Source organism: Bubalus bubalis, chromosome 6, assembly GCF_019923935.1.
Source record: "Bubalus bubalis isolate 160015118507 breed Murrah chromosome 6, NDDB_SH_1, whole genome shotgun sequence".
Classification (NCBI taxonomy): Eukaryota; Metazoa; Chordata; class Mammalia; order Artiodactyla; family Bovidae; genus Bubalus; species Bubalus bubalis.
This window is the reverse complement of record NC_059162.1, coordinates 112,948,106-112,975,890: the sequence shown is the minus strand read 5'-3', so window position 1 is coordinate 112,975,890 and position 27,785 is coordinate 112,948,106. Positions and strand designations below refer to the sequence as shown.

The window sequence follows — 27,785 nt, the reverse complement described above, 5'->3', positions numbered from 1 at the left end:
TTTGTAATGACAGTGGGATTCAGAGGGCGCCAGGCTCCAGGGCCTGCTGCACTTTGAACACGAGAGACCGGCCCCATGACTCCGTGCAGGCTCTGTGTAGGGACTGAAGTGTGTATTATTCTGGATCTTTATTACATCTTATAGTTTATGTTCAGGGCTTCCCAGATGGTGCAGTGGTAAAGAATTCTCCTACAAATGCAGGAGACACAAGAGACAGGGACTCTATCCCTAGGTTGGGTTTGGAAGATCCCTTGGAGTAGGAAATGGTAACTCACTCCGTTTTCTTGCCTGGTATAGCTCATAGACAGAAGAGCCTACACAAAACTATACAAGAAAAGTCTTAACCATCAGATAACCACAAAGGTGTGGTCACTCACTGAGAGCAAAACATCTTGCACTGTGAAGTCAAGCAGGCCTTAGGAAGAATCTCTATAAACAAAGCTATTGGAGGTGATGGAATTCCAGCTGAGCAATTGCAAATCCTAATACTGATGCTGCTAAAGTGCTGCACTTAATACGCCAGTAAATTTGGAAACCTCAGCAAGGGCCACAGGACTGGAAAAGCTCAGTTTACACTCCAACCTCAAAGAAAGACAATGCCAAAGAATGTTCAAACTACTGCACAATTGTGCTCATTTCACATGTTAGCAAGGCAATACTCAAAATCCTTCAACAATATGTGAATCGAAAACTTCCAGATGTACAAGCTGGATTTAGAAAAGGCAGAGGAACCAGAGATCAATTACCAATATCCACTGCATCATAGAAAAAGCAAGGGAATTCCTGAAAAAAATCTACTTCTGCTTCATGACTGCTTGAAAGCCTTTGATTCTGTGGATCACAAGAAACTGTGGAAAATTCTTAAAGAGATGGGAGTACCAGACCACATTACCTGCCTTCTGAGAAACCTGTATGTAGGTTTAGAAGCAACAGTTAGAACTGAACATGGAAGAACAGACTAGTTCAAAATTGGGAAATGATTATGTCAAAGCTGTATATTGTCATCCTCCTTACTTAATTTATATGCAGAGCACATCATGTGAAATGCCACACAGCTTGAATCACAAGCTGGAATCAAGATTGCCAGGGGAAATATCGACAACCTCAGATATGCAGATGATACCACACTCATGGCAGACAATGAAGAAGATGAAAGAGTCTCTTGATAAGAGTGAAAGAGGAGAGTGAAAAAGCTGGCTTAAAACTCAGCATTCAAAAATTAAGATCATGGCAAATAGATGGGGGGAAAGTGGAAACACTGACGGATTTTATTTTCTTGGGCTCCAAAATCACTGCTGATGGTGACTATAGCCACAAAATTAAAAGACGCTTGCTCCTTGGAAGAAAAGCTATGACAAAACTAGACTGTGTATTAAAAAGCAGAGACATCACTTTGCCAACAAAAGTTGATAGAGTCAAACCTATGGTTTTTCCAGCAGTCATATATGGATGTGAATGTTGGACCATAAAGAAGCCTGAGCACTGAAGAGTTGATGCTTTCAAATTGTGGTGCTGGAGAAGACTGCATAGCCTCCCCTGGACAGCAAGGAAATCAAACCCATCAATCCTAAGAGAAATCAATCCTGAATATTCCCTGGAAAGACTGCTGCTAAAACTGAAGCTCCAGTGCTTTGGCTACCTGATGAGAAGAACTGACTCATTGGAGAAGACCCTGATGCTGGGAAAGACTTAAGGAAGAAGAAGAAGGGGAATACAGAGGATGAGATGGTTGAATGGCATCACTGACTCCATGGACATGAGTTTGAGCAAACTCCGGGAGATAGTGAAGGACAGGGCAGCCTGCTGCTACAGTCCAAGGGGCCGCAAACAGGTGGACACAACTTGGCAACTGAACAACAACAACAATAATTCAGGGTTAATATAAGCAGACTCTGAAACTGTGAGGAAAGCTGTAGGTCGCACCATAGAAATGCAGGGTTGGTGACTGGGCTGCGGTAGACATGGTGATGTGCTCAGTCCCTTCCTCTTTGACTCAGTTCTCAGCATCCCTGTCGCCACCTTCACTGTGCTCTTGGCTCAGTTTGACCTCCTCTCCAGCCCCCACCACTAGCCTTTGAGGACCTCAGTAACCCATGCTGAACACCTATCTGACACGCCATTCAACTCTGTGCATCCCCCCACATTACTCCAGACCCCATCTCCTGGTCAGAAAACTTCTGGTCAGCACAGGGCCATCTCAAGAAACTTGGCTCAATTATTCCTTTCTCTGATCAGAGAGAGCCTGACTTACATCTCCAGTTTTGTCTCCCTTCCGCTCTATTTATTCAACCTCTCTGAAACTTCTGCTTCCTTTTGGGGTTGAGGTCTCCAGTGACCACCCCTAATACCTTTCCAAGACAAAACCACATTGAAGTATCAGGACATTAAATGCAATTTGCCAGTTCTTTCCGCCTCCAATTGAACACCCTCAAGCAAAAAACCCATGATGGATGGATTCACAGCTCAAGTTCTTGGCTCCTACTTGATTGAGAAAACTGCACGACCATTACAACAGATGCTGTTGGAAAGGGCAATCATGGTCAAATCACCCCATTCCTTGTCAAACCTAATATGTGCCTTCACCCCTGCCTCTCATTTGTCTCAAAGTCCATCACAAACCTACACTACACCTGGAGCACTTTAATTATGGATCTCGCCAAAGAGTGTATGAAGGAGAATGAGAGGTAGAAATCTTTAGAAAGATCAGTAGATAAGTAAGCACGTGGAAGTAGGCTGTTGTTTTAAAATATGTTCCACTTGGGAATTCCCTGTTGGTCTAGTGATTGGAACCATCCATTTCACTGCAAGGACCTAGTTTGCAGTGTGGTGAAAAGTTTTTAAAATCTCTTTAATTAAAAGAATGTGCTGCACTTGGAACACTGATTGAATAAAAGCAGCAGTACACCCCTGAGATAAAGGTTTCCTGTTTGCACAGTTGATGCACCCAGTGAACACCATGTTGGGCATGATCAGCCGCGGGTAGTCCATCACAAAGTCTCCTCTGAATAGCCACACGGATCCAGAGGCAAGAATCTCCACCAGCGACACCTCTCTCTGAAGAAGCTCAGAGGCCATACGTTCATAAGGAGTGAAGGTAACCTGGCAAATGTACTTCAGGGCCAGAGGGTAGAGCATGTTCTTGACCCTTTGGAAGAATGTCATGTGGTCTGGATTCCTTGTTAATAACCGAGGAACATAAGAGAAAGGGTTGGGGCATGCTGTGCCCTCAACATCTAAGTCACAGGGAACTGAACGCAAGAAAAACACAGCAGGAATGGACAGGTACTTAGCCAGCACTGCTCCGCAGGGGTGAACAGGGTCCGTTAAAACCACATCAAAGGAACTGACATTCAGGTGCCTGATCAAGTCCTTATTATACAGCAGCCCCTCAGAAGACCTTTCAAAGAGGAAAGACACATTTTTCAAAGATGCCATAGTTTTCAGAAACATTGTTAAAAAATGTGCTCTTTCAAAAAGCAGTTGTATATGAGTCATACCGAGAGAATCAAATTTGTCCTGTTTGTAGGGAACAGCGTAGGTTTTCACGGTGAAAAAGTCCTCTGCCTTGATGTGCATATTCACCTCCGGAGCAACGACCACTGCCTGGTGACCTCTGGCATGGAGCTCCTGCACGGCCTCCCGCATGCTGAGCCAGTGGCTGCCCTCCATGGGGACCACCAGCACCTTCCCAGCCTCAGCCCATCGCCCGGCGCACAGACAGAGCAGGAGTCCAGCCAGCACCTGCCACCGAAGCTGCAGTCCCAGGGCCATCTCCACACAAACCAGAAGGTGCTCCGTCGCTGGTGGGGCTGTGCTACCTATATTTGTTCCCTTTTCTTTATCTTATCATCAAGTCACTTAAGCAAAATGGCATGTCATTGGAAGGCAGCGTGCCCTCCGAACATTAATCATTACAGGATAAGACTATGCCTGTGTTTCATCACCTCTGATTTCACCCAGGGAAAGATCACACCCCGTTACTTTGGAAAATCTCCTCTGACTCTGCTGCTCTCTCTGGGGAACATTCTAGTTCACTCTCTTGTTCTTCATCCAAGACCCAAAGCAAGGCTGTGTCTGCCCTATTCCCTTAATCACCTCCTACCTCTCTGCTAACCCTGTTCTCTGGGGCTGGACTGAACGCTGAGGAGTCACCTCTGCCCCAGTCCCCACCCAGAACCTCTGCTGAATGTGACCTTATCTGAGAACTTTTTAAACTCTTTCACCCCAATTCATAGGTGAACTCGGAGCTAATCCAGGGAAATGTATTACGTTGCTAGGGCTGCTTTCTCAGCAGGGAGGGGATGGTGGCTCTCTGGTTTGTTCCGGTTCCACACTGGACACCTCTTACACTGCTCAGGAGGGAGTCTGTTGGAGCAGCTGCCCAATATGGAAACATCTGGAAGGATCCTTGAGGACAACAGCAGAAGGGCTGCATGAGAATTCTTTATCACCTCATGGAATAGAACTTCCAGTTATCTAAATCATCAGTGGGGAAGGCAGCTCTTTGTAATGACAGTGGGGTTCAGAGGACACCTGGGCCCAGACCTTGCTCACCCTGGACAGGAGGAAGCTGACCCCATGCTTCCATGCGGGTTCTCTGAATCCTCTTCTGATGCAGAAGGTACCAGTCCTCCACTACTCTGGTTAGGGACTGAAGTGAATTAATCTGGACCTTTATTATATCTTATAGTTTATGTTCAGATTTTTCTCCAAGTTACAGACCAAATCCTGAAAAGGACAGATTCCTCAGAAGAGAGTAGCTCCAGAATTTGTGAGACCCTTCTGAGGTGGGGCCTGTGCAATGATTGTGTCTCAGACCCATGAGGTGACCCTACTACAGAGACTGATGGTCATGTGTGCTCAACAGAATGTGACATCTCCACGTCTAATCTGCCCTGGGGAAGATGGAGTAGGACTTTCTGGGCTGCCCAGCTTTCTCACTGAGCACCCTCTTCTGCATCCATGGCTTCTGCCATAAGGACATCCTGCCATGATCCACATGTCCAGCTAGGCTGACGTTTTCCTTTGGGAGAAAGCTTTCCCTCATTTGGGATCCACGTTGATAACAGATTTCATCACGGGGCAAATGCACGCAGGCCAGTGTGCCTCCTGTATCACACAGGCTGCCACCGTGCTCGGGGTGTTTCCTTTAACCATCCTTGGAGGCTGTGGTCCAAGATCCTGGATCTCCAACAGCAACAACTCAGCTCTTTTTCTGGATCCTCTTTCTGTCCCAGCTACATTTCTGCATGTTTCCCCAAGGCTCACTTTCTGACCTCCACTCCCAGCCTAAATCCTATCATACCTGTCAAGCAGATTACAGGGCACTTGTCAGCAAAACCAGAGCCAAGCACCAACTCCGTGGGGAATATAAAAGGTCATCACTATGCCAGCCGCCAGGAGTGGAAGTCCAAACACCTCTGCCCACTGCATCTTGGTATCTGAATCACCAGGAAGAGCACAGTCAAGCACTGGATGGAAAAACACTTTCCTTACACAGAGCACGAGTAGCCCCAACACTGGGCATTGGTACCCACAACCAGCCAGTTTCCCCTGATGGCTGACGCAGAGCAATTTGCCTACATGCATCCCTTTTATGCCCAGTAGAAAGACCCTGCCCCCTCCCTGAGGAGGACAGGGTAACAGTAGGGTTGGCCAAGTTCCATAACATGCGTGCACTTCAAAGACAGAAGAGCAGTCATTGAACCTGAAACAGGGAAATACACTCTCTCACAGTGTGATAAGCCTAGCATAGGCTGGTTGGCTCCTATTGAGGAAGAGTTCCAAGCCCAAGGCCCACTCTTATGCTGCCAAGTGAAGGCCAAAACACTACATGCATGGGAATTCCCTGGTGGTCCAGAGGCTAATAATCTGCCTAGTAATGCAAAGGACATGGGTTCAATCCCTGATTGAGAAACTAACATCCTACGTACCATGGGGCAACCAACTTTGTGTACCACAGCAAAGATCCTGCCTGCCACAACTAGGACCTGATACAGCCAAAAATAAATAAATTTAAAAAATATTTTATTACTTATTTATAAATAATTTAATAAAAATAATTTATAAATAAATAAAACTGCTTCCATGAGACTGCCTTTCCCAACACCAAGTTTTATGATTTTTTACACGAAGGCAAGCCACAGTTGGTGCTTTGATGGGCCCCACCTTCCCCTGCACAGAGGTATGAATAAGCAAGAAGCGTTCTTGACAGTGAGAGACCTCTACACCATGGGACTCTCATGGAACTTGCAAGAGCAGGTAGCCGGGGACTGAAAACGGAGAGGGCTGTGTTCACCTCAAAGTACCTGGAACAGGGTGACTTGGAACAACAAAAATGTACTGCCTCCCACTCTGGTATCAGAGTTGAAGGACATGCGCTCATCTTCTCCTGCGAGAATTCCAAAATTGCAACTCGCTGCTGAACAACCATCGACAGGAGAATGTTGGACCCCACCAAAAAAAGATACCCCACCTCCAAGGGCAAAGGAGAAGCCGCAATAAGATGTAATAGGGACAAAATTGCATTTAGAATCAAACCCCATACCCACCAGAGACGCTCGGAGGACTCAAACAAAACCTCGTGTGCAACAGGATGCAGAGACACCCAGAGACTGAGCCAGACCTGCCTTCGAGTGTTTGAGTGTCTCGTGCAGAGGCACGGGCCAGCAGTGGCCTGCCATGGGGACAGGGGCTCTGGCTGCAGCAGACCTGGGTCACCCAGTGTGTGGCATCAGCCATCTGGGAGGAAGTTGCCATTAGCACCACCATAGAGCCACCGAGCAGACGACCCACAAGCTGCAGAACAATGATACCAAACAAATTCTTGCACTGTTAAGAAAGCTCTAGGACCCACAACAGATTTCCCAACCTGGGGATCTGGCAAAGGGATGAGAACCCCCAGGGAATTTGACTTTAGAGGCCAGTGGGAGACTGAGCCAGACTTGCCTATGAGTGTCCAGGAATGTCCGGTGGAGGCCTGGGTGGACAGTTTGGCCTCAGGCCAAACAAGAGTGAGGGAATATAGCCCCACCCTTCATCAGAAATTGATTAAAGATTTACTGAGCTTAGCCCCACCCATCAGAACAAGACCCAGTTTCCCCCATCAGTCTCTCCCATCAAGAAGCTTCCATAAGTCTTATCCTTATTCATCAGAGGGCAGACAGAATGAAAACCACAATCACAGAAAACTAACCAAACTGATCACATGGACCACAGCCTGTCTTACTCAATGAAACTGTGAGCCATGCCATCTAGGGCCACCCAAGATGAACGGGTCATGGTGGAGAGGTCTGACAGAATGTGGTCCACTGGAGAAGGGAATGACAAACCACTTCAGTATTCTTGCCTTCAGAACCTCATGAACAGTATGAAAAGGCAAAAAGATAGGACACTGAAAGATGAACTCCCCAGGTTGGCAGATGCCCAATATGCTACTGGAGAAGAGTGGAGAAATAACTCCAGAAAAATTAAGAGACGGAGCCAAAGCGAAAACAATACCCAGTTGTGGATGTGACTGGTGATAGAAGCAAGATTCAATGCTGTAAAGAGCCATATTGCATAGGAACCTGGAATGTTAAGTCCAGGAATCAGGGTAAATTGGAAGTGGTCAAACAGGAGATGGCAAGAGTGAACATCAACACTTTAGGAATCAGCGAACTCAAATGGACTAGAATGGGTGAAATTAATTCAGATGACCATTATATCTACTATTGTTGGCAAGCATCCCTTAGAAGTAATGGAGTAGCCCTCATAGTCAACAAAAGAGTCTGAAATGCAGTACTTCGGTGAAATCTCAAAAACAACAGAATGATCTCTGTTCATTTCCAAGGCAAACTATTCATTATCACAGTAATTCAAGTCTATGCCCTGACCAATAATGCTGAAGAAGCTGAAGTTGAATGGTTCTATGATGACCTACAACACCTTCTATAGCTAATACCAAAAAAAGATGTCCTTTTCATTATAGGGGACTGGAATGCAGAAGTAGGAAGTCAAAAGATACCTGGAGAAACATGCAAGTTTGGCCTTGGAGTACAGAATGAAGCAGGGCAAAGGCTAACAGAGTTTTGCCAAGAGAATGCATTGGTGATAACAAACACCCTCTCTTCTAATAACACAAGAGAAGACTCTACACATGGACATCACTAGGTGGCCAACACCAAAATCAGATTGATTACACTCTTTGCAGCCAAAAGTGGAGAAGCTCTATACAGTCAGCAAAAACAAGATCAGGATCTGACTGTGTCTCAGATCATGAGCTCCTTATTGCCAAATTCAGACTGAAATTGAAGAAAGTAGGGAAAAGCACTAGAGTATTCAGGTATGACTTAAATCAAATCCCTTATGATCATACAGTGGAAGTGACAAATAGATTCAAGGGATTAGATCTGATAGACGGAGTGCCTGAAGAACTATGGACAGAGGTTCGTGACATTGTGCAGGAGGCAGTGATCAAAACCATCCCCAAGAAAAAGGAATGCAAAAAGGCAAAATGGTTGTCTGAAGAGGCCTTACAAGTTAAATTGAGAAAAAGAAGAAAAGCAGAAGGCAAAGGTGAAAAAGAAAGATATACCCATGTGAATGCAGAGTTCCAAAGAACAGCAAGGAGAGATAAGAAAGCCTTCCTCAGTGATGAATGCAAAGAAACAGGGGAAAACAATAGAATGGGAAAGACTAGAGATCTCTTCAAGAAAATTAGAGATACAAATGGAACATTTCATGCGAAGATGGGCACAATAAAGGACAGAAATGGTATGGATCTAACAGAAGCTGAAGATATTAAGTAGAGGTGGCAACATACACAGAAGAACTATACAAAAAGGATCTCCATGACCCAGATAACCACAATGGTGTGATCACTCACCCAGAGCCAGACAGTATGGAGTCCAAAGTCAAGTAGGCCTTAGGAAGCATCACTACAAACAAAGCTAGTGGAAGTTATGGAATTCCAGTTGAGCTATTTCAAATCCTAAAAGTTGATGCTACACTCAATATGCCAGCAAATTTGGAAAACTCAGCAGTGGCCACAAGACTGGAAAAGGTCAGTTTTCATTCCAATCCCTAAGAAAGGCAATGCCAAAGAATGTTCAAACTACCACACAATTGCACTCATCTCACACACTGGCAAAGTAATGCTCAAAATTCTCAAAGCCAGGCTTTAACAATATGCCAACCGAGAACTTCCAGATGTTCAAGTTAGATTTAGAAAAGACAGAGGAACCAGAGATAAAATTTCCAACATCTGTTGGATCATAGAAAAAACAAGAGAGTTCCAAAAAACATCTACTTCTGCTTTATTGACTATGCCAAAGCCTTTGTGTAGATCACAATAAACTGTGGGAAATTCTCAAAGAAATGGGAATACCAGACCTGACCTGCCTCCTGAGAAATCTGTATGCAGGTCAAGAAGGAACTGTTAGAACTGGACATGGAACAATGGACTGGTTCCAAATAGGGAAAGGAGTATGTCAAGGCTGTATATTGTCATCCTGCTTATTTAACTTATATGCAGAGTACATCATGAGAAACATTGGGCTGGAAGAAGCACAAGCTGGAATCAAGATTGCCCGGAGAAATATAAATAGCCTCAGATTTGCAGACAACACCACCCTTACAGCAGAAACCGAAGAGGAACTAAAGAGCCTCTTGATGAAAGTGAAAGAGGAGAGTGAAAAAGTTGGCTTAAAACTCATCATTCAAAAAACTAAGATCATGGCATCCGGTCGCATCACTTCATGGCAAATAGATGGGGAAACAGTGGAAACAGTGACAGACTTTATTTTCTTGGGCTCCAAAATGACTGTACATGGTGACTGCAGCAGTGAAGTTTAAAGATGCTTACTCCTTGGAAGAAAAGCCACGACCAACCTAGACAGCATATTAAAAAGCAGAGACATTAGTTTGCCGACAAAGGTCCATCTAGTCAAAGCTATGTGTCTTCGAGTAGTCATGTGCGGATGTGAGAGCTGGACAATAAAGAAAGCTGAGCACCAAAGAATTGATGCTTTTGAACTGTGGTGTTGGAGAAGATTCTTGAGAGTCCCTTGGACATTAAAAAGATCCAACCAGTGCATCCTAAAGAAAATCAGTCCTGAATATTCATTGAAACGACGGATGCTGAAGTTGAAGCTCCAATACTTTAGCCACCTGATGTGAAGAACTGATTCATTGAAAAAGACCCTGATGCTGGGAAAGATTGAAGACAGGAGGAGAAGGGGATGGCAGAGAATGAGGTGGTTGGATGGCATCACTGACTCAATGGACATGAGTTTGAGCAAGCTCTGGGAGTTGGTGATGGACAGGGAAGCCTGGTGTGCTGCACCAGGGGTCAAAAAGAGTCGGACATGACTGAGCAACTGAAGGGCACGGTCCAAATCAAGGTGTCGCAGGGCCACCCTCCCTCCGAAGGCTCTGAAGGGGAACCTCTCCTTGCCTCTTCCGACTTTGGTGTCTGCCTGCAGCTTTGGTCCTCCGTGGCTTATAGATGCATCACTCTGTGCCCATCTTCCCCCGTGTGTCTTTACATTGTCTTCCTTCTGTGCATGTGTGTTTCTGTGACTGAGTCTCTTTTTATAAAGACACCAGTTGCACTGAGGACTTTTCTGGTGGCTCAGAGGTAAAGAATCCGCCTGCCAATGCAGGAGACCTGGGTTCAATCCCTGAGTTGGGAAGATCCTCCTGGAGGAGGAAATGGCAACTCACTCCAGTATTGCTACCTGGAGAATCCCATGGACAGAGGAGCCTGGCGAACTTCAGTCCATGGGGTCAAAAGTGAGTCAGACACAACTTAGTGACTCAACAACAACAGCAAGTCATACCTCAGTTAACTTGACTACCTCTGTCAAGACACTGTATCCAAATACACTCACATTCAGAGGTGTTGAGTGTTAGGATCATCACATTTTAAAAAAAATTATTTTATATATATATATATATATTTTTTTTTTTTTTTTTGCTATCCTGGACTTATTTTTGGACTGTAGCACACCAGACTCCTCTATCCATGGGACTTCCCAGGCAACAATACCAGAGTGGGTTCCATTCCCTTCTCCAAGGGATCTTCCTGACCCAAGGATAAAAAAGTATTCATTGATTTATTTTTGGCTGTCCTGGGTCTTAGTTGCTACATGCAGGCTTTCTCTAGTTGCGGTGGGCGGGGGCTCCCCTTCACTGCAGCACGGGCCTCTCGTCGTGATGGCGTCTCTCGTCGTGGAGCAGGGGCTCTAGGCTCACAGGCTTCAGCTGTCGCACCACATGGGCTCAGTAGTTGTGGTTCTGAGGCTCTAGAGCACAGGTTCACTCCACAGTATGCGGAATCTCCCCAGACCAGGGATCGAACCCTTGTCCCCTGCATTGGCAGGCAGACTCTTATCCACAGCGCCACCAGGGAAGTCCCATAACATATCTTTTTTGAGGTAGCCTCAATCCAACCTATAACCAAGCACCAGCTCTCCATGGGATGTGTGAGCCAGGCTGGGACTTGAACTTCATCCAAAAGACTGGGGTAGCTATTGAAGTCGGTGTGGCCAAGCATGTGCTTTTTAAGAATCCCTTTTGCAGAGAACTGGGGAATAATTCAGAGGGGTCAGCCTGGACCTCAGGGGTCCTCCTCAGAGGCTGTTTGTGTGAGGTGAAGGCCTGTATCCCAGTTGAAGCCATCTTGGGGACTGAGTCGATTGAGAGGCAGGACAGGAATTATTCCAGCAGGGGGCGGTCACAGCAAACGTTCAGTTTAGTTCAGGTTAGTCGCTTAGTCCGCTCTGACTCTTTGCAACGCCATGAACTGCAGCACGCCAGGCCTCCCTGTCCATCGCCGACTCCCAGAGTTTACTCAAACTCATCATTGAATCGGTGATGCCATCCAGCCATCGCATCCTCTGTCATCTCCTTCTTCTGCTTTCAATCTTTCCCAGCAACAGGGTCTTTTTAAATGAGTCAGCTCTTCGCATCAGGTGGCCAAAGTATTGAAGCTTCAACTTCAGCATCAGTCCTTCCAGTGAATACCCAGAACTGATCTCCTTTAGGATGACTGGTTGAATCTCCTTGCAGTCCAAAGGACTCTCAAGAATCTTCTCCAACACCACAGTTCAAAAGCATCAATTCTGCGGCGCTCAGCTTTATATATAGTCCAACTCTCCCATCCATACATGACTACTCAAAAAACCATAGCTTTGACTAGACAGACCTTTTTTGGCAAAGTAATATCTCTGCTTTTTATTATGCAATCTAGGTTGGTCATAGTTTTTCTTCCAAGGAGCAAGCGTATTTTAATTTCATGGCTGCAGTCACCATGTGCAATGATTTTGGAGCCCAGAAAAATAAAGCCTGTCACAGTTTCCCCATCTATTTGCCATGAAATAATGGGACCAGATGCCATGATCTTAGTTTTCTGAATGTTGAGCTTTAAGCCAACTTTTTCACTCTCCTTTTTCACTTTCATCAAGAGGCTCTTTAGTTCTTCTTCACTTTCTGCCATAAGGGTGGTGTCATCTGCATATCTGAGGTTATTGATACTTCTCCCAGCAATCTTGATTCCAGCTTGTACTTCCCCCAACCCAGCATTTCTCATGATGTACTCTGCATATAAGTTAAATAAGCAGGGTGACAATATACAGCCTTGACATACTCCTTTCCCTATTTGGAACCAGTCCATTGTTCCATGTCCATTTCTAACTGTTGCTTCCTGACCTGCATATAGGTTTCTCAAGAGGCAGGTCAGGTGGTCTGGGATTCCCATCTCTTGAAGAATTTCCCACAGTTTGTTCTGGTCCACAGAGTCAAAGGCTTTGGCATAGTCAATAAAGAAGAAGTAGATGTTTTTCTGGAACTCTCTTGCTTTTTTGATGATCCAACGGATGTTGGCAATTTAATCTCTGGTTCCTCTGTCTTTTCTAAACCCAGCGTGAACAACTGGAAGTTCACAGTTCACATACTGTTGAAGCCTGACTTGGAGAATTTTGAGCATTACTTGACTAGCGTGTGAGATGAGTGCAATTATGTGGTAGTTTGAGCATTCTTTGGCATTGCCTTTCTTTGGAATTGCAATGAAAACTGACCTTTTCCAGTCCTGTGGCCACTGCTGAGTTTTCCAAATTGCTGGCATATTGAGTGCAGCACTTTCACAGCATCAACTTTTAGGATTTGAAATAGCTCAACTGGAATTCCATAACTTCCACTAGCTTTGTAGTGATGCTTCCTAAGGCCCACTTGACTTCACATTCCAGGATGGCTGGTTTTAGGTTGGTGATCACACCATCATGGTTATCTGGGTGATTAAGATATTTTCTGTATAATTCTTCTGTGTATTCTTTTTTTTTTTTCTTCTGTGTATTCTTGCCACCTCTTCTTAATCTCTTCTATTTCTGTTAGGTCCATACCATTTCTGTCCTTTATTGAGCCCATCTTTGCATGAAATGTTTCCTTGATATCTCTAATTTTCTTGAAGAGATCTCTAGTTTTTCCCATTCTATTGTTTTCCTCTATTTCTTTGCACTGATCACTGAGGAAGTCTTTCTTATCTCTCCTTGCTATTCTTTGGAACGCTAGATTCAAATGGGTACATCTTTCCTTTGCTTTTTGCTTCTCTTCTTTTCTCAGCTATATGTAAGGCTTCCTCAGACAACCATTTTGCCTTTTGCATTTCTTTTTCTTGGGAATGGTCTTGATCCCTGCCTCTTGTACAATGTCACGAACCTCCGTCAATAGTTCTTCAGGCACTCTATCAGATCTAATCTCTTGAGTCTATTTGTCACTTCCACTGTATAATCATAAGGGATTTGATTTAGGTCATACCTGAATGGTCTAGTGGTTTTCCCTACTTTCTGCAATTTGAGTCTGAATTTGGCAATAAGGAGTTTATTATCTGAGCCATAATCAGCTCCTGGTCTTGTTTTTCTGACTGTATAGAGCTTCTCCATCTTCGACTGCAAAGAATATAATCAATCTGATTTCGGTGTTGACCATCTGGTGAAGTCCATGTGTAGAGTCTTCTCTTGTGTTGTTGGAAGAGGGTGTTTGCTATGACCAGTGCGTTCTCTTGGCAAAATTCTATTAGCCTTTGCCCTGCTTCATTCTGTACTCCAAGGCCAAACTTGCCTGTCACTCCAGGTATCTCTTGACTTCCTACTTTTGCATGCCAGTCCCCTATAATGAAAAAGACATCTTTTGGGGGTGTTAGTTCTAGAAGGTCTTGTAGGTCTTCATATAACCATTCAACTTCAGCTTCTTCAGCAGTACTGGTCAGGGCATAGGCTTGGATTACTGTGATATTGAATAATTTGCCTTGAAAATGAATAGAGATCATTCTGTCGTTTTTGAGATCACATCCAAGTACTGCACTTTGGACTCTTTTGTTGACTATGAGGGCTACTCCATTTCTTCTAAGGGATTCTTACCCATAGTAGTAGATATAATGGTCATCTGAGTTAAATTCACCCATTCCAGTCCATTTAGTTCGCTGATTCCTAAAATGTCAGTGTTCACTCTTGCCATCTCCTGTTTGACCTCTTCCAATTTACCTTGATTCATGGACCTAACATTCCAGGTTCCTATGGCAGTGCATAAAGGATGGGCCCAGAGAAGGCAGAGGCAGGGCTGCTGAGGGTGTCCTGCATCACCCAAAAAAGGACGGTTTGGACTTGGGAGCTGTGCATAGACAGGGCACTAAAAAGGGTTTCTTAGCTATGGGTGAAATGTTTCAGCCCCTGAACTAGTCCCCCAAACCCATTAAAATGACTGTGAGTATATGATGGGGGCAGGCACATCTTGTCACGTTTAAGGGTTCTCTCCCCCATTCTAGGTGGTGCAGTGGTAAGAATCCAGCTGCCAATGCAGAAAATGCAGCTTTGATCCCTGGATTGGGAAGATTCCCTGGAGTAGGAAATGGCTCTCCACTCCAGTATTCTCACCTGGGAAACCTCATGGACAGAGGAGCTTGGTGGACTACAGTCCATGGAGTCGAAAAGAGTAGGCACGACTGAGTGCTGCCGCCACCACTCCCATTCTAAATTGACTCGGTTGCATTTTGTGTAGACACTAGCGTCATCTAATCTCTGTTGGCACTTCTTGAACTCAGAGGCCCTGGGGAGAGCGGGACCCATGGAGGATGCTGGTACCTTCACAGAGATGGAGGCAGGGCTTGGGAAAAGCAGGGCTGTGGGGAGGGAGGAGCATGTCTTCCTGGTGCCTATGAAACACCAGAAGGATATGTCCAAGGTAGTTGGCTTCATGGGTCTGGAGCAGAGGAGGGTCTGAACTGCACAGATGGACTTGGAACCCTCAGCATATGGTGGAGACTGAAGCCAGGCGTGTGCGTGAGGTCACCCCAAAAAAGTCTGAAAATAGAAAAGGACATTTCTTGAGCATGACCCCTGAGAGATGGTGTTCCCCCACTTCCAATCTCATAAACCTAAACATAAAAATTAAAACTATTATATTAAACTTTTTGAAGGAAGCATAGGACCAAATCCTCACACCTGTGCTTAGTCACTCAGTTGTGTCTGACTCTTTGCAACCCCAGGGACTATAGTCTGCCAGGCTCCTCTGTCCATGGGGATTCTCCAGGCAAGAATACTGGAGTGGGTTACCATGCCCTCCTCTAGGGGATCTTCCTAACCCAGGGACCAAACCCAGGTCTCCTGCATTGCAGGTGGATTCTTTACCATCAACTTTTTTGAAGGAAACCTAAGACCAAATCTTCACACCTCAGAGTAGGCAAAGATTTCCTAGGACACAAAAGTACAGACTATTAAAAACTTGATTCATCAGGCTTTATAAAAAATCTGCTCTTTGAAAGATACTTATTAAAAAATGCAAAAGTGTAGACCAGACACTAGGAGAAAGCATCAGCAAGATATGTATCTGATGAAGGACTTGTATACAGAATGGATAAAGAACACTTGTGACTCAAAAATAAGAAGACAAACACCCCAAAAAAAATGAGCAGAAGAGCACAGATGATGAGTACAGATTCACAGCTGTGAAGGGACAGTTGTGTGAAAGAAAGGTATGCATGTGGTCAAAAAGCACATGAAAAGATGTTATCAGTCATAAGGAAATGCAAATTAGGAGTTCTCTGGCGGCCTAGCTGTTAGGATTTGTAGCCTTCACACCTGTGGCCCAGATTCAAACCCTGGTTGGGAAACTAAGATCCTGCAACCCATGCAGCGTGGCCAAAATAGGATGGAATGAATGAAGGAGGAAGGGCAGGCAGGAAGGAATAGAGAGGGTGGGAGGGAGGAAGGAAAAGGAGGAAAGAAGGAAAGAGGGAAATACAAATTAAAACCGGGATGAAATTCCACATTCCCACAAGAGTGGTTAAGATATAAAAAACTGACAATAGCAAGTGTTGCCAAGAGTGGAGGGGCAGGATTATAAAATAGTTTTATATTTTACAACTGCTTTACAAAATAGTTTGGCTGTTTCTCATAAAGTTATACATACACCTACCATATGACCCAGCAATCCTACTCCTAAGTATTTACCCAAGAAATACAAAACAATTTATTCACAAAAACACACTTACTCAAATATTCATAGCAGCTTTTTTCCATTCATATTTGTATAATTTTATTCAGATGAAACTCTAGAAAGTGCATTGTAATCTCAGTGATAGATATAGGATCAGTGGTTGCCTAAGGCCTAGGGAAGGTGTCGGTTGACTGGGGTAAAAGACAAGGCCAGTTACTGAAGTGACTGATAGCTTTCAATGAACAGTGTTGGATTCATGAGCTCCGAAGAAGAAGATTTAGCTTCAGGACCAGGGACCTGATCACTCAAGAGCTTTTGTGTAGCAGAGTTTTATTAAAGTATAAGATGGAACAGAGAAAGCTTCTGACATAGACATCAGAAGGGGGACAGAGAGTGCTAGGCTTATCAAGGCCTTATATACTTTTTTCAGGCCCACTGCCACAACATACATCTTAAATTAACAAGATTAGAACTAACAATAGAAAGATCTTACCAGACCCACTCCCATAATATACATTTTAAGATGACAGGATTAGTCAGAAGGTTCTTGTTAAGGAGAAACATGTCCTCAAGCCAGATACATTGTTATATTGACTAAGACAAAGCAAAGTAGAGGACAACATTTGTCCTTATCTACTTGAGAGCCCCAGACCCCGTTCTCCTTCTCAAGGGCTCCAGGCCCCTTTATCCAACTCGGAGACCCTGGACTTCTTATCAACCTACCTAGGAATCGACTCTCTCGTGATGAAAATGTCCCGTGTCTTGACTGTGGTGATAGCAACATGGGTATTCACAATTGTTGTAACTCAGAAATGTACAAGTGAAATGCATTTTACCACAGCAAGGGCTTCCCAAGTGGCACAGTGGTAAAGAATCTGCCTGCCAATGCAGGAGACGCAAGAGACACAGGTTCAATCCCTGGAGTGGGAAGTGGCAAACCACTCTAGTATTCTTGCCTGGAAAATTCCATGGGCAGAGGAGCCTGGTGCAAAGACTGAGCACTCACACTACTCTATGCTAAGCTACACTATTGCATGTAAATAATACCTCAGTAGCATTAATTTTTTAAAAAAAATTGAAAAGATATAATGCAATTGCAAAAGTGTTTAACTTTCCTGAGCTGATGAAGATCAAAATTTACCATGGAAAACATTAACAGAAAAAGACCCCATAGCTAATAGTATTTCTCTCAGATGCCAGTGAATATTTTTAATTTTAAGTTTAAATTTAAAACTATCTATGAGCATCACAGAAGGGGAAAAAAAAATCCCTAACGGAGAATGAAAGTCAGAGACTTCAAAAACCAAACGCTTATAAGCCCCCAAATGATTACCTTAAAAGCTGATGGATTATCCTTTCTTGGGGACATTTATATTTGGAAAACTCAGTGGTGGCCATAGGCCTGGAAAAGGTCAGTTTCATTCCAATCCCAAAGAAAGGCAATGCCAAAGAATGCTCAAACTACTGCACAATTGCACTCATCTCACATGCTAGTAAAGTAATGCTCAAAATTCTCCAAGCCAGGCTTCAGCAATACGTGAACCATAAACTTCCAGATGTTCAAGCTGGATTTAGAAAAGGCAGAGGAGCCAGAGATCAAATTGTCAACATCCACTGTATCATCGAAAAAGCAAGAGAGTTCCAGAAAAACATCTATTTCTGCTTTATTGACTATGCCAAAGCCTTTGACTCTGTGGATCACAGTAAACTGTGGAAAATTCTGAAGGAGATGGGAATACCAGACCACCTGCCTTGCCTCTTCAGAAACCTGTATGCAGATCAGGAAGCAACAGTTAGAACTGGACAGGGGACCACAGACTGGTTCCAAATAGGAAAAGGAGTATGTCAAGGCTGTATATTGTCACCCTGCTTATTTAACTTATATGCAGAGTACATCATGAGAAACGCTGGGCTGGAAGTAGCACAGGCTGGAATCAAGATTGCCAGGAGAAATATCAATAACCTCAGATATGCAGATGACACCACCCTTATGGCAGAAAGTGAAGAAGAACTAAAAAGCTTCTTGATGAAAGTGAAAGAGAGTGAAAAAGTTGGCTTAAAGCTCAACATTCAGAAAACTAAGATCATGGCATCCGGTCCTATCACTTCATGGCAAATAGATGGGGAAACAGTGACAGACTTTATTTTTCTGGGCTCCAAAATCACTGCAGATGGTAACTGCAGCCAGAAATTAAAAGACGCTTACTCCTTGGAAGGAAAGTTATCACCAACCTAGACAGCATATTCTAAAGCAGAGATATTACTTTGCCAACAAAGGTCCGTTTAGTCAAAGCTATGGTTTTTCCAGTGGTCATGTATGGATGTGAGAGTTGGACTATAAAGAAAGCTGAGCACCAAAGAATTGATGCTTTTGAACTGTGGTGTTGGAGAAAACTCTTGAGAGTTCCTTGGACTGCAAGGAGATCCAACAAATCCATCCTAAAGGAAATCAGTCCTGAATATTCATTGGAAGGACTAATGTTGAAGCTGAAACTCCAATATTTTGGCCACCTGATTCAAAGAGCTGATTCAATGGAAAAGCCCCTGATGCTGGGAAAGATTGAAGGCAGGAGGAGAAGGGGATGACAGAGGATGAGATGGTTGATGGCATCACCGACTCTATGGACATGAGTTTGAGTAAATTCCGGGGATTGGTGATGGACAGGGAGGCCTGGCATGCTGCTGTCCATGGGGTCACAGAGTCAGACAGGACTGAGCAACTGAACTGAACTGAACTGGGGACTGCTTTAATGCTCACTCATATTTTCTTGAAAGAAACTCAGATTAGGGCACAGAGAAATCTATATGATAATAGATCTATAACAAGTTGAAAGTATCTTCATTGTGTCCACTGTAGAAAGTCATTAGGAAGTGACTCATCCCAGCAGACTCCCTTGGACTTCAGGAGAGGCTCTGCAAGCTGCTCTGAGACACAACCTGTGTTACTGTCCAAAGTGATTTTGGAGCTCAAGAAAGTCCATTGTACCACTGTCCGTGATAGTCAAAAGCTGGATACAACCCAACGTCCATCAACAGCAGAATGGATCAGAATAGACTTGTGGTGTATTCATACATCGAACCACCCTTCAGTACTTAAAATGAACAGACTACAACTTGAAAGAACATGTGACATGAATCTCTCATACATCAAGTTGAGCAAAAGAAGCGAGAAAAAATCCAGTATGTGTCTATGTATATAGAGGACTCAAGCAAGTAAAACTCACCTATATTACTTAGTGATGCACAGTTGGATGACAAAACCATAAATAAAGACAAAGAAATGACCATCACAGAGGTCAGAACAAGGATAGAACAGCTATGCTGGGGGAGCTGGTACCCAGGGTAGGTGTCTGTACGCTGGCAGGTCACTGTTTCTTGGTGGTGGTGGTTTACTTGCTGAGTCATGTCTGACTTGCAACCTCATGGACTGTAGCCCACCGGGTTCCTCTTTCTATGGGATTCTCCAGCAGGAATACTAGAGTAGGTTGCCATTTCCTCCTCCAGGGATCTTCCCTACGCAGGGGTCAAAGCTGAGTCTTCTGCACGGCAGGCAGTTTCTTTACCCTGCCTTCCTTTCACTGTTTCTTGACTTCAGTGAAACTTATAGGATACTCACTCTGTATTTTTCTCCTAACATGTGCGTATATATTTGATGTACTGTTCTGTGTGTTCTATTTTCTAGTTTTTGGAAATTTAAAAATGTATGTTATTTGTCACAGACACTTTTGCGTTCACTTCATACCACAAATAAGCCTGTGGAGGAACACAAGATCTAATCTTTGCCTTTAGGGGAAAAGAAACATAAATCATGTACATGCAACAGGAAGTGGCCTACTAAAACATGAATGAATCAACTGTTAAGGATACACAGATGAAAGGACTTGTTTGTAGAAGGACAAATTACAGGCAGAGGATCCAACTTAAGCAAAGGACTGGAAACTTGAGAGAATGTGGGAACAGTACATGGTCTGGTGTTCAAACAGCCTCAAGAGTATATTCACTGCCTTCCCCTTGCCAGGCACTGACTAGATGTACAAAGATGCCCAAGACAGGGTCACTATCCTGGGGAGGTGGTGCCCAGTGAGAATGGGCAGGTGGCCTGTGCTGCGACATGGGTCCTGCCGTGTCCATGGGTCTGTCCTGGGAGGGATCTCCTAGCCGAGATAGTGGACTGAACCTTGGAGTAACTTCCGTAGTACATTTGTGGGAGGTAGAGAAGGCAAGACTCGGGGAGACCCAGATGTGGGGGACTTTAAAACACATTTTAAGGCTTCCCTGGTGGCTCAGTGATAAAGAATCCATCCGTCAATGCAGGAGACACGGATTCAGTCCCTGGTCCAGGAAGATCCCACATGCCGCGGGACAGCTAAGCCCGTGTGCCGCAGCTACTGAGCCTTGCTCTAGAGCCCGGAGCCGCAACTGTGGGATCCGCGTGCCGTAACTACTGCAGCCTAAGCGCTCTGGAGCCTGTGCTCAGCAGCAAGAGGAGCTGCTGCAGCGAAAAGCCTGCACACAGCAACTAGGGAAAAGCCCACACAGCAACAGAGACCCAGCGCAGTCCAATAAATAAATTAATTGAATTACTAAACTACATATTTTAATGTTGAAAAGGAAAAGGGACAACTTAAATGCTCATCAGTAGGAACAGGGCTAAGTGAACAGGGGCTTAGTCACACAGTGCAGGTATAAAAAGGGAAATAAACCTAGGTGAACCACCAGGGAGAGAGCTTACAGAAAGTGCTGAATGAAAAATACCTCCAGCAGGAGGATCTAGGCAGCAAAGAATATCCATGAAAAGTGCCCCGAATTGTTCTTGGCATGCAGTAAGCATTCAACAGATAAATCTCAGCTACTCATGTGCAAGTTTAAGGTATACAACATGATGATTTAACACATGATGTCTGTATTACAACATGGTGACCCCAGTAGGGTTAGCTGACACCTTCATCACACCACATAATTGCCATTTCTTTTGGTGGTGAGAATATTTAATATCTACTCTCTTAGGAACTTTTCTTTTTGGCCACACTGCACGGCTTTCAGGATCTTCGTTCCCTGACCAGGGATTGAATCCAGACCTCCTGCCATGGAAGTGCAGAGTTTTAACCATTGGACCACCAAAGAATTCCCAGAAACTTTCAAGTATATATACAGGGTCATCAACTCCCTAGTTAACCATGCTATACAGTAAGTAGATCTCCAGAACAGTCATGCATTGCTAGAGGTAAATAAAATAGTGCTGCCACTGTGGGAAACAGTTTGACAGTTTCTCAGTAAGTTAAACATAGAATTACTGTTTAATCCAACACTCCTGGGTGTATATGCAGAAGAATCGAAATAACATGTTCAGACTGGAACACAAATGTTCATAGCAGCACTGTTCACAACGGCAAAAAGTGGAAGCCCAAACAACCATCAACTGATGAATAGATTAGCAAAATGTGGTCCACACATACAATGGAATCCGATTCAGTCATAAAAAGAAGTACTGATTTCATGTGGATGAGCCTTGGAACATTAAGCTAGGTAAAGAAGTCAGATACAAAAAGGCCACCTATTTCATAATTCCATTTCTATGAAATATTCAGAATAAGCAAAACCATAGAGACAGAAAGTGGATTAGTGGTTGCCAAAGGTGTAGTCATAGCAAACACCCTCTTCCAACAACACAAGAGAAGACTCTATACATGGACATCACCAGACGGCCAACATCGAAATCAGATTGATTATATTCTTTGCAGCCAAAGATGGAGAAGTTCTATATAGTCAGAAAAAACAAGACTGGGAGCTGACTGTGGCTCAGATCATGAATTCCTTATTGCCAAATTCAGACTGAAATTGAAGAAAGTAGAGAAAACCACTAGACCATTCAGGTATGACCTAAATCAAATCCCTTATGACTATACAGTGGAAGTGAGAAATAGATTTAAGGGACTAGATCTGATAGACAGAGTGCCTGATGAACTATGGACAGAGGTTCGTGACATTGTACAGGAGACAGGGATCAAGATCATCCCCATGGAAAAGAAATGCAAAAAAGCAAAATGGCTGTCAGGGGAGGCCTTACAAATAGCTGTGAAAAGAAGAGAAGTGAAAAGCAAAAGAGAAAAGGAAAGATAGAAGCATCTGAATGCAGAGTTCCAAAGAATAGCAAGAAGAGATAAGAAAGTCTTCCTCAGCGATCAATGCAAAGAAATAGAGGAAAACAATAAAATGGGAAAGACTAGAGATCTCTTCAGGAAAATTAGAGACACCAAGGGAACATTTCATGCAAAGATGGGCTCAATAAAGGACAGAAATGGTAGGAACCTAACAGAAGCAGAAGATATTAAGAAGAGGTGGCAAGAATACACAGAAGAACTGTACAAAAAAGATCTTCATGACCCAGATAATCACAATGGTGTGATCACCAACCTAGAGCCAGACATCCTGGAATGTGAAGTCAAGTGGGCCTTAGGAAGCTTCACTACAAACAAAGCTAGTGGAGGTGATGGAATTCCAGTTGAGCTATTTCAAATCCTGAAAGATGATGCTGCAAAAGTGCTTCACTCAATATGTCAGCAAATTTGGAAAACTCAGCAGTGGCCACAGGACTGGAAAAGGTCATTTTGCATTCCAGTCCCAAAGAAAGAGATTGGGAATTCAGACCACTTGACCTGCCTCTTGAGAAACCTGTATGCAGGTCAGGAAGCAACAATTAGAACTGGACATGGAACAACAGACTGGTTCCAAATAGGAAAAGGAGTACATCAAGGCTGTATATTGTCACCCTGCTCATTTAACTTATATGCAGAGGACATTATGAGAAACGCTGGGCTGGATGAAGCACAAGCTGGAATCAAGATTGCCGGGAAAAATATCAATAACCTCAGATATGCAGATGACACCACCCTTATGGCGGAAAGTGAAGAAGAACTAAAGAGCCTCTTGATGAAAGTGAAAGAGGAGAGTAAAAAAAGTTGGCTTAAAGCTCAACATTCAGAAAACTAAGATCATGTCATCCGGTCCCATCACTTCATGGCAAATAGATGGGGAAAACAGTGGAAACAGTGGCTGACTTTATTTTTCTGGGCTCCAAAATCACTGCAGATGGTGATTGCAGCCAGAAATTAAAAGATGCTTACTCCTTGGAAGGAAAGTTATGACCAACCTAGATAGCATATTCAAAAGCAGAGACATCACTTTGTCAACAAGGTCCGTCTTGTCAAGGATAAGATTTTTCCAGTAGTCATATATGGATGTAAGAGTTGGACTATAAAGAAAGCTGAGCGCTGAAGAATTGATGCTTTTGAACTGTGGTGTTGGAGAAGACTCTTGGGAGTCCCTTGGACTGCAAGGAGATCCAACCAGTCCATCCTAAAGGAGATCAGTCCTGGGTGTTCATTGGAAGGACTGATGTTGAAGCTGAAACTTCAATACTTTGGCCACCTGATGCGAAGAGCTGACTCATTGGAAAAGACCCTTACACTGGGAAAGATTGAGGGCAGGAGGAGAAGGGAATGACAGAGGATGAGATGGTTGGATGGCATCACCGACTTGATGGACATGGGTTTGGGTGGACTCTGGGAGTTGGCGATGGACAGGAAGGCCTGGTGTGCAGCAGTCCATGAGATGGCAAAGAGTCGGACATGAAGGAGTGACAGAACTGAACTGAAAGGCTGTGGGGAGGAGGGTGTGGGGAGTGACTGCTTAATGAGGAAAAGGTTTCCCTTTGGGGTGATGAAAACATTCTGAACTAGACAGTGGTGAGTGTACAACACTGAGGATGTACTAAGTGCCACTGAACCACACCCTCTAAAATGGTCATTTTTACTATATGTTTATTTCACCAGCAGGGATAAGCTACCCACTCCGGTATTCTTGGGCTTCCCTGGTGGCTCAGACAGTAAAATTATCCTCCTGCAATGCAGGAGACCTGGGTTCAACCCCTGGGTCGGGAAGATCCCCTGGGTCGGGAAGATCCCCTGGAGAAGGGCATGGCAACCCACTCCAGTATTCTTGCCTAGAGAATCCCCATGGACAGGGGAGCCTGGAGGGCTACAGATCATGGGGCTGCAAAGAGTCGGACGGGACTGAGTGACTAAGCACAGCAAAGATGAAATATGCTTCCCTGGTGCCTCAGTGGTAAAGGATCCACCTGCCAGTGCTAGAGACCTGGATTTGATCCCTGGGTGGGAAAGATTCCCTGGAGAAGGGTATGGCAACCCACTCCAGTATTCTTATCTGGAGAATCCCATGGACAGAGGAGCCTGGGGGGCTACAGTCCATGTAGTCTCAGAGTCAAACACTATTTAGAGACTGAACAATGAACAACCAAGGTGAAACCTATAGTTACCATACAACCCAGCAATTCTTCTCCTGCGTATATACCCAAGAGAAGTGAAAGCACACGTCCACACAAAACTTGTGATCAAATGTTCACAGCAACAGTATTCATAAGAGCCAAAAAGTAAAATAAGGCAGAGGTCTGACAAGTACACACACAGAGTACAGTATATCAGGGTCCAACCCAAGCCTCCTGCATTGCAGATTCTTTACCATCTGACCCACCAGAGAAGCCCCAGAACAAAATATTATTCCGCAGTAAGAAGTAATGCTACAGCATGGATGGACCTGGAGGATGCGCTGTGTGAAAAAAAAATCAACCACATAATCATATTACATATTCCGTTTGTATTAAATGATCAGAATAAACAAATCCATGGAGACAGAAAAGGAGGGTTGCCAAGGGCTAAGGAGAGGGGAGATTGAGGAATGGCTGTTGATGCTAAAGAGTATTCTGAGGACTTCTTGGAGGTCCACTTGTTAAGACTTCACTGTCCGATGCAAAGGGGAGCTGGTTCAATTCCTGGTTGAGGAGCTAAGATCCCATATGTCTTGCAGCCAAAAAACCCAAACATAAAATAGAAACGACATCATAACAAGTTGTATAAAGACTTTAAAAATGGTTCACATCAAAAAAAAAAAAAGGCTTTATTCTGAGGGTGATTGAAAACATTCTAAGATTAGCTGGGCTGATGGTTGCACAAATCTACGAATGTACTCCAAACCCATCAAATTGTAAATTTTAATGAGGACTTGTATGGCTTAGGGCTTCCCTGGTGGCTCAGCTGGTAAAGAATCTGCCTATAATACGGGAGACCTGGATTCGATCCCTGGGTTGGGAAGATCTCCTGGAGAAGGGAAAGGCTGCCCATCCCAGTATTCTGGCCTGGAGAATTCCATGTACTGTATAGTCCATGGGGTCGCAAGGAGTTGGACACAACTGAGCAACTTTCACACTGTATGGCTTATAAATTATAACTCAGTAACCTTTCTTTTTTAAACCCACTTTATCTTTCTCCTAGAATTATCTAAATTACTAGCCAACCAAGTTTCTTATATTTCAGACATTCCCACTGAATGCTTTCTTTTTTAACCCTGACTCATTCTAGTACTTAGCAACTCCTTAGAAATTACTTATTAACATAAACAGTGATGTCAAAATTACTGCATGTCTGTTAATCTCTGAGATAACTAGTCCTAAAGATAAACACAGAATTTTGAAAGAGAACCAACCTGCTGAAGGCACTGTAGACATTGGCTCAAGTCTTAGATTTTTAAAATCGCCTGTTAAGAATGACTTGGCATTTTGGAGTTTTTGTTCCCTTGACTTGCCTAAAAGTTAATCCTCAGTTCAACCTGCAAGCCCAAGTGAGTATTACTTGTAGAGACCCCTGTCAAGAGACAAGATGAGTTCAGAGGGTGAGCAGAGCACCTTTGCCACCCCCTCACCACCTAGCTGGGGGTCCTGTGGGAAGAAGTCACTGATGCTCACTTGGAATTTGTTCAGATCAGTGTCTCTCAGCTTCAGCACTTATACTGTTCTGGGCTCAGATGATTCTTTGTTGGGAGAGGGTGGATGGGTATACTTCTTGTGCTTTGTGGGATTTTTAACAGCAACCCTGGCCTTTTCCTAGCAGATGACGATGGCGGTGGTTTAGTTGCTCAGTCATGTCCAACTCTGCGCCCCCATGGACTGTAGCCCACCAGGCTCCTCTGTCCATGGGATTCTCCAGGTGAGAATACTGGAGTGGGTTGCCATTTCCTTCTCCAGGGCATCTTCCCAACCCAGGGACTGAACCCTCATCTCCTGTGTCTCCTGCACCGTAGGTGGATTCTTTACCCACTGAGCCATTAGGGAAGCCTATATTATTCCCCAATTATGACCCTACAGAATGCCTCCAGACACTGCTCCCTGGGGGACAAAATCACCCCTGTTTGAGAACCACTATCTAAATGACTCCAAAACACAAGAGGAGAAAATTTAGGAACAGAAAACTAGTCCAAGAGAAATTGGAATCTGGTTTTCTGGGGGGGAAATGCTCTCCAAAAAATGTGGCAAGAGGGACTTCCCTGGCAGTCCAGTGATGAAGACTTGGCACTTCCACTGCCAGGGAGGCACAGGTTCAATCCCTGGTTGGAGTGAAAGTTTCAGCCTGCATTGAGTCAAGGGCCTGGGAAGGCAGGGATGGGGGCCATAGCTTCCTTTGGTGATCTACAAAGTGCTGTAACGTACTGCCCATTCGACCAACCCTCAAATAACCCTGTGAGGGGGTGAGGCAGGCCTGGTGGGCCCATTTCAACTGGGGAAGCCAAAGTTCATGGCCACAAGACCAGGAGAAAGCTGGCCAGATCCACCGATTTGTCCTTTGGTTACTTTCTTTCCTCCATGAGGCTGAGCCTTTCCAACTCTTGCCTAGTTAGAAAAAAAGAGGGCTGGACCTCAGGGTAGGAGAAGCCAAGAAGTGGGTTCTCATCCCACCTCTGCCCTCGGCTGCAGCCTGCTGCCTTGGGCAGCTCCCTCAGCTCTCCTCAAGGCATCCATTTTCCTTTTTACGAGTTGGATGACCTCCTGTCTCTGGCCCCCTTCCTGTTATTCCAGCCTAAAGTCACTCTCTCATATTTGAGTTGCATTGACTGGTTTCTAGATTCTCCCACGAACTGAGTCTCACCCACTCAACCCCATGGCTACCTGACTGTTCCCATTTCACAGATGGAGATATGAACACCCAGAGGTAAGCCACTTGCCTCTACCACACAGCCTGTTCAAATCCCAGTCTTACAGCTCTTGCCTTACTGAGGTCATGGGGACTAGGGAGGAATGCTTGGTGCCAGTGGGGGAGGGCAGACTGGGCCCTCCCCTCCCTAATGATGGGCCAGAGCCAAGCGTTCCTTCCCTCCTTCCCCCATGATGAGCAAGGTGGACAGAGAAGATGTGTTGAGCCCAGAGCCTGAGATCTGGCCAGGGCTTGCCTCCATGATCTGTACAACCA

General features: G+C 44.5%; 2 protein-coding genes across 3 annotated transcripts in view; both read right to left on the bottom strand.

The window, feature by feature from the left end:
* LOC102392295 (UDP-glucuronosyltransferase 1-6) overlaps positions 1-27,785 on the bottom strand; it is a 143,562-nt gene that overhangs the window by 97,610 nt on the left and 18,167 nt on the right. The gene's annotated exons all lie outside the window — the stretch shown is intronic.
* LOC123334182 (UDP-glucuronosyltransferase 1A3-like) lies at positions 2,683-4,049 on the bottom strand. Its single transcript, XM_044945323.1, has one exon. It carries the CDS (start codon positions 3,769-3,771, stop codon positions 2,812-2,814), a length of 960 nt encoding a protein of 319 aa, XP_044801258.1. The 5' UTR covers positions 3,772-4,049; the 3' UTR covers positions 2,683-2,811.